Source organism: Habropoda laboriosa, unplaced genomic scaffold, assembly GCF_001263275.1.
Source record: "Habropoda laboriosa isolate 0110345459 unplaced genomic scaffold, ASM126327v1 scaffold67, whole genome shotgun sequence".
NCBI lineage: Eukaryota > Metazoa > Arthropoda > Insecta > Hymenoptera > Apidae > Habropoda > Habropoda laboriosa.
This window is the reverse complement of record NW_017100242.1, coordinates 5028591-5035776: the sequence shown is the minus strand read 5'-3', so window position 1 is coordinate 5035776 and position 7186 is coordinate 5028591. Positions and strand designations below refer to the sequence as shown.

The 7186-nt window shown below is 30.0% G+C and overlaps 2 protein-coding genes across 2 annotated transcripts in view; both read right to left on the bottom strand.

Moving 5' to 3' along the window:
- The window catches only part of LOC108571952, a 9916-nt gene that overhangs the window by 1134 nt on the left and 1596 nt on the right, over nt 1-7186 (bottom strand). Inside the window, exons 5-10 of the mRNA XM_017934109.1 lie at nt 6932-7121; nt 4117-4481; nt 3467-3603; nt 3163-3280; nt 650-700; nt 490-564 (exon numbers count right to left, since the gene is read on the bottom strand). Of these exons, the coding sequence (XP_017789598.1) occupies nt 490-564; nt 650-700; nt 3163-3280; nt 3467-3603; nt 4117-4481; nt 6932-7121 (936 nt within the window). The remainder of the gene's footprint in view (nt 1-489; nt 565-649; nt 701-3162; nt 3281-3466; nt 3604-4116; nt 4482-6931; nt 7122-7186) is intronic.
- On the bottom strand, nt 4101-4823 carry LOC108571986 (NHP2-like protein 1 homolog). The gene is made up of 2 exons (XM_017934160.1): nt 4717-4823; nt 4101-4481 (listed from the first exon to the last, which is right to left on the bottom strand). The coding sequence occupies exons 1-2, from the start codon at nt 4717-4719 to the stop codon at nt 4101-4103; spliced, it is 384 nt and encodes a 127-aa protein (XP_017789649.1). The 5' UTR covers nt 4720-4823.

The following is a 7186-nucleotide window of genomic DNA, read 5'->3' as shown; positions in this document are numbered from 1 at the left end:
CTAAGATTTTGTATAAAACGCATAAAAAGAAGTGAGAAATGTAGTCAGAAACATTGTAAGTACCGACATTATCTCGGAAAATAAAAATGTATTATATAATGAGGGTGATAAAAAATGGCCAAATTTATGGTTCTTCCCACACCCAAAATTCGAATGAAAATTATAAATACTTTTTTTTTATTATTTGCATCGTTAATTTATCGTTTTGTAGTGTTGTTAATTAATTTTTTCACATACGATGAAAATATAGACTTTTATCTAGAAAATAACATTCGAATTGTATTTCATTCATTCGTTTAAAAGTTACAATTATTTAAAGTCAATAACTTCCAATTTATGTCTCCCCCTTGTTTGCTTTTTTTTACAACTTCCCATCGAAGTTCTGGTAAATAATTATACTGTCCTAATACCATGAAACTTATAGAATTATGTTTCATTTTAGGTGTGAGAACTGTAAATTTGGCGATTTTCTATCACCCTCTTTATTACTTATAAATCTTATATCCAGCGTCGGCGTAACCGTTTCTCGTCGTGAATAACGACTTTCCACCAGGCCACAAAACTCTATAAAAAGTAATTTAAAAAATAAGTACGCTTGAGAGAATTATTTATATTCTTTTTTTAACATCTTTCTGCTTTTCTTTCTTACCCATTTATTTTGCCTAAGATATCTTCGTAATACGATTCGTCTTTCCCAATCCTAAAAAAATCGCATTACGGTATACATATATGTATATATGTTTGTACAAGTTTTGCGTCATTAATTCAATAATTATCAGCATTAAAAATAATATTAACTCTTTGAGTTGTATGTGTTATAATAGTTATGGTCGAACTTGTGTACATACAGTCGAATGTGTACAGTTGGACTCATGCATAAACCAACTATACGTGTATGATTGTTCATTATACTTTCATTTTGATGTGATACCTTCCGTCTATTATTATTAATATTTCAAAATGCTAGATTTTAAGATTTTTATATATAGCACTTTCCAAAAATTAATTTTATTAGGTTTACTTTGTGAATAGATTTGTATGTGGCAGAACGGCATTATCATTACGCTCTTGGAAAACTGCACTTGCTTAGATATTTTTATCGACTTTCTATCACTTCATTGTTCCGTCTACAGCGTATCTTTATTTCTTTTCGAAGTTTTTATCTACTTTTATTTGCTTAGGCTCGGTTAACTTGTATGCTCTCACGACTACCAGATTTACACGAAACTGGCCATGCATTCTTCGCATTTTCTGCAAATTTTCTAGTATTCCATTAACTTTGTTCTTATGGTCGCATATAGTTTCAAATTAGTGCTTTTGTTTTGAATACAGCCCGGTACAGACGAATAATGCGATGTCATTGTGATTTCACAGCGGTGACGTTGTGCGCGATTCAGCAGCTTTATATTTCTAATGATACAATGCACGTGTGTGATCCCGCTACGAGAAATGTAAACACGCCAAATGGTACAGCGTCATCGCTGCGAAGTGTGTGATCATCCCTGACATGTCTTGAAAAAAAAATGGTAGAAAAGCGGATAAATTTTTTTATTCCTCGTATGATAAATACTTAATTGTTATTTGATATAAACTGAATTTTTACTAATATACACGATACACAGCATAAAAGTTCACTCTCGAGTTACACGCACGGTGACATAGCTACTAATATTAATTTTTTACTGCATAATATTTGAAAAAAATACAATTACAAATAAGTACATTCAAATAAATATGTTTTGAAATTCAAAATTAGTTTTGGAAAAGAACTTTTGAAGAATTATAAATTGAAACTTCTTCAATTCGTATGCATGTGTGCAGGAAAAATTTTGAACAATTTTCGGAGTAAAATCATCACTATTTTAAGTAAATACTGTTCAGGAACATGGTTTACAATTACTAAACACTTTGATAGTAGCAGTTTTTAATTTAAAAAAAGAAAACGAAATTTACTTCAACTAAATCTATTATTAAACCTTATAATTTAAAATATAGATACGTATACAGTAGACTCCCGCTTAACCGGCCGCTGTGGGACTGGACCCCTGGCCGGTTAATCCGACATGTTTTAGTTATCATTTCTAGGTAGTTACTGAACAAAAATTAACGTATAAGTATATCATTAATGTTTATTGCACATACTTAGAACATACATACATATAAACAATGTTTATTAAATATTATTTTTTACAAAAGAATCGGTAATCTTTTTCTGCTTCTTTGATTTAATTTCGTTTGATAATGCGATATCACGCTACTTTTTTAAAAATAAGATATCAATTGCAGATGAATTCTCTTGCTGCTCAATATATCTCATCGCAGTTTCAAGTGCAATCTTTCCTTCTGCATGACTCACTTCTTCATTCTTATATGGAAGTAACGTTTAAAATGCTTTTGAGATCGCTTGAAAAACGTTGCGACCGAATGTTCGATAGGATTGACTGACTGAGAAACGATGAGTTTGCTGTGCAACGATTGCCAATTATCTTTTGTTGAAATCCGCACCGTAATAAGGAAAGAAACACGAACTCTTCCTTGTATGCATTGTTTCCAAAGCGACAATATCGTGGATGAAAATATGATATGTAATATGTACATTGTATAAGTTTTTTATAATGCAGATGTACGGAATCCAGTACTCAAAAATTTAGTATGAATAGAAAATAAAATTAGTAAAAGGAAGACTATTTAAACAATGAAAAAAGTGGCAAAAAGTAAATTTAGTCGGAAGAAAGTGTACATATGTATGTCAATAATTTTTCTTCTGGTCAATTTTTTTCATGTCACCAAAAATGTGGCCGGTTAAAGCGGGGCCGGATAATCGGGAGTTTACTGCACATAGAGAAATCTACATAAGTAAGTGTATAAATTTTGAATAATTTGTTTTCTAAATATTAACTGAATTTTTCAATAAGTAATCATTGTCGTTACTAATGTTAAAATTAGTTAAAATTAGTTTCAAAGTTAGTTAAAGAAACTAGTTAAAATTCAAATTTTTTATAAATTATATTTCATATTATGTACTTCTTCACACTTACGTGACATATTTTTAATGTAATTATATATCACTATGATAAATTAATGTATTACTTATGTTGTCATTGTTCCTGCCGCTTATTACTAATAATAAAATCAGAATTATCAACAACGTTAAACACATACCAAATGGGAACAACCCTTCCACCAGCACTTTCAATAAATTTTACATACGATGCAGCGATGTAACTGTCCCCATCATAATGCGTTTTCACATACTCGCTTATTTCTTGTGATAAAATACCTTTTGAACATAAAATCAAGGAAAAATATTTTAAAAAATAGTACGCTAGCATCGCTTGTATGCACCAGGCTTAATACTTTGTCTGTGATAACACGTTTCATACATTTACTTTTAAATCCAACCACCATTAGTGTTATAACCTTATTCTATAATAAACTATTAGTGTCGTAATCTTATTTTATTTACCAATTATTGGCCGGTTGTTTTTGTAGGGCAACGAATAACAATCTCTTGAAATAATCCCAAAATTAAACGTAATAAATACGGAAATAATAAGTGCTAACGACATTTCTAACTTTGTGAAGAGTAGTAATTTTCGAGAACTGAAACATTGTGTTAAAGTTCTGCAGTATATACATTATGCAGAGATGAGATATTGACATCCTACCGACAAGCTAAACCAATACAGGAGACAGGGGAATCATCAATACTAAGGGGAGTTTTTAGTTTTATTATCACCAATGATAAGATAGCTAGTGAAATATTCATAATTCCATGTAATATTTCTTCGTAATATGAAATAATTTATAACAAAAAGACAACTAAATAACTTGTAGCAACAAATTTAATACATACTGTAAATATATTTTTGGATATAACAAAAAATATGTATTTTAAATCACTTAACTGTACACAAAATATCAAAATGTTTCACTTAACTTTTTATTCACAAAATTAATACATACACACATCTCATTGCATTAACAAAGTGTATGAAGGTTGATGTTTTGAAATTATTCAAAAATTTATGTAAAATATAGAAATAATGACAAAAATTTAATTAAATAGTAAAAATTATTTCAAATCAGGTACATAGTACTTAAACTAAGAGGCACGCAATTTCTTGTTGTATAGCTTGAATTTGTGGTTTTAACTGTGAGCCTTCATTAACTGTCACAGAACAAGCAACAATAGGTCTAGATACACCACATGCACGACCCAAAGCTTGTTTGCTCCTAACAAATACATATGGGACATTTTTGTCTTCACATAGTAATGGCAAATGTAACAAAATTTCTAAAGGCTCAGCATCTGCAGCCATTACAATAAATTCTGAGAGACCACGATTTAACGTTTTTGTTGCTTCATTAGCTCCTTTTCTTAACTGTTTATAATTCATTGCTTGTTGCACTAGATTCAAGATTCTTGCAGTTAAAGTAGCATCTGCCAAAGGATATGCTTTTGGATTAACTTCGTCTCCCTGTGTAACAAACATAAGTAATTAAAAAATATTTCTTAAATATTTTAAGTTAATATTAACATATACATAAATAAGTAATTAGAATCAACCTTATTCGTGATTAAAAATCATATTCATTGAAAATGCTTAAACAATAATATTCCACGTGTTGGACATAACCTTAAAAATAGCACGTGTATAAAAGGAAACAAATAACTGCAACTACTTATTGTTACAAAAACAAATAGATATTTACCATCTTTGAAGATTAAATTATATTTAGAAATATTTCGTGAAAAAATAATTGTATGTTACAAATTAGTTTCTCTTCTCCACGATTATGCTAACAACAAAATCGCTTCATGGAAGACTAACAATAGAAAACGACTCCACAAACTGCAACCATAGATGAGGTACAAAATAGATCTATCACCTTATGGGACTTCGTTTTTTACGTTCTAAAATACCGACCGTGCAAGAACTCAGAGGTTTTGTTTTGCCCTTTACGATTTAAACCGATGAGTTTAGAAATTAAGTTTAATCTAACCTTGATACACTAATGACATCAATAACTTTTAACCTCGATAATTTAATAACATTGATTCTTGGAAATACCATCAATTTCAGGAATTTCCGAGAACATTAACACCCGACTAATAAATCTACATTCTCGACACTATTTTCGCGCGAATTTCGAAATTTTTGCTTAATTCTTACTCAAAACAGTAAAATAAAGTTTCTGGTTTATTTTCAAGTATTTAAAAAAAAAAATAAAAAAAATTCCGAATTTTACCCTAATGTATACAGGGTGTTCCACGTTTAAAGTACCAAACTTTATCAATATATTCTATGGGTATAAACAAAAAAAAAATGTTATATAAACATAGCTTGTTTAACGCTTTCTTAAAAAGTATCGTTATCAATGCAGAAGTAAATGAGACAAGGAAAGAAATAGGGATAGACAAGGACAGATAATTCCAAACTAACGCCATCTCGTGTTTGGTGACGCGAACTACGAGTTTTTAATAGGAACACAGAATGTATACAGAGGTACTACACAAGAAAAGCACTAGTGTGCGAGAAGGATAGAGAGAAAACGTTTCCTATTGGCCCGCGGGCTCCACTTTCCAAGTCCTAAATAAAGTCGGTCATTGAAAAATCTTTAATAACTCGTTATTTACGATGAATTTGTGAACTTTTAGAATTGAAGAATATAGTATGAACCTCTAGCAGCTTTCTCATATAGGTTTGAAAGCCCTAGTTCCTTTCAATAATTAGTTATTAATAATTATTATGCGAATTATCGGGAACGATACGACAGTCCCTTAAGGTTTTTCATTAATATCATTGTTCGTTATCAATTTCCTGTACAATTTTTAAATGCATATGGAAGGCAGCAGCTTTGGCTATATTCTTATATAATTTTCAGTAACATATACGTTATAGTCTGATAGTTATTAAACATTATTCAAGAGAATGCTGTACTCGTAGAATTTAAGCATAACACTGTTCTGTCAATTTAATGGAATTTAATGGAATTGCATGATTAATTTTATACTTTCAAGCGGATAGAATGTAGCACGGACTTTCGTTTATATTCTGCAATAAGTTTTGTACGAGTATGTAATGCGATTTATTAAATATTAGCAATTGTTTATAGCAGTTGAACTCACTCGGATTTGATAAGCGAAGGACTCTTCCACATAATGTCTAATAACTCGTAAACTACAGTGACAATATTAATGCAAATTATACGAGAAGGTAGGTAAAGAATCATGATTTCTAATGAACGTGTCAAAGTGCATAAATTACATGACTAAAGGTACGAAAGTAATGAAAAACCTTAAAGTAGTGTTGTATTTTTCCTAACACTCCGTGTAAGAATTGTTAATAACTAATTATTGAAAGGGGTTAATGATTCAATCTTATATCAGGAAATTGCTAGAGACTCATACTTTAGTTTTTAATATTGAAAGTTCACAAATTCGTCACTAATAATGAGTTATTAACAATTTTTCCTCGACCGACTTGACCTGTGGCTAGGAAAGCCAAACTTAGCGGCCCGCGGACCAATAGGAAACGTTTCTCTCTATCCTTCTCGCACACTAGTGCTTTCCTTGTCTAATACCTCTGTTTACATTCTGTGTTCCTATTAAAAAGTCGTAGTTCACGTCACCAAATACGAGATGGCGTCAGTTTAACTTTTGAAATTATAAAGTATATGTAATACTATAAGTGTGATATTTTAGGATAACATTGAATTATTTTTTCATCAGAGAAATTTTTATCATAATCGGAGAAATCAATAATGCGGTTCTTTTAAAAGCATAAAATGACCTTGTCTTTTTAATTTTTACAATAACAATGTTTTGTAAAAATAAATTAGGAGAAAAGTGCATATGTTGAGAAATAAAAAATACATAAAAGAATTAAATATATATTGTAAATGATTAATTAAAATAAGGAAGTACAATAGAAGCCCAATTATCGTGCCAACGGTTCTCTTGGAATTTATTTAATTTTGCGCGGAATTTTTTATTCAATTTGTGCTGAATATCATTATTAGGGAAGTTTTCAAACCATGATTTTAATTGTACTGCTAATTCCTTATCGTTTGAAAAAATCATTCCATTTTCATTGTGTTGAACAAGTTCTGGTAAGCTAAAATGTAAAAACACAATATAAGAAGTTTGAATGCAAGACGTAAATTTAAAATACTATAAATA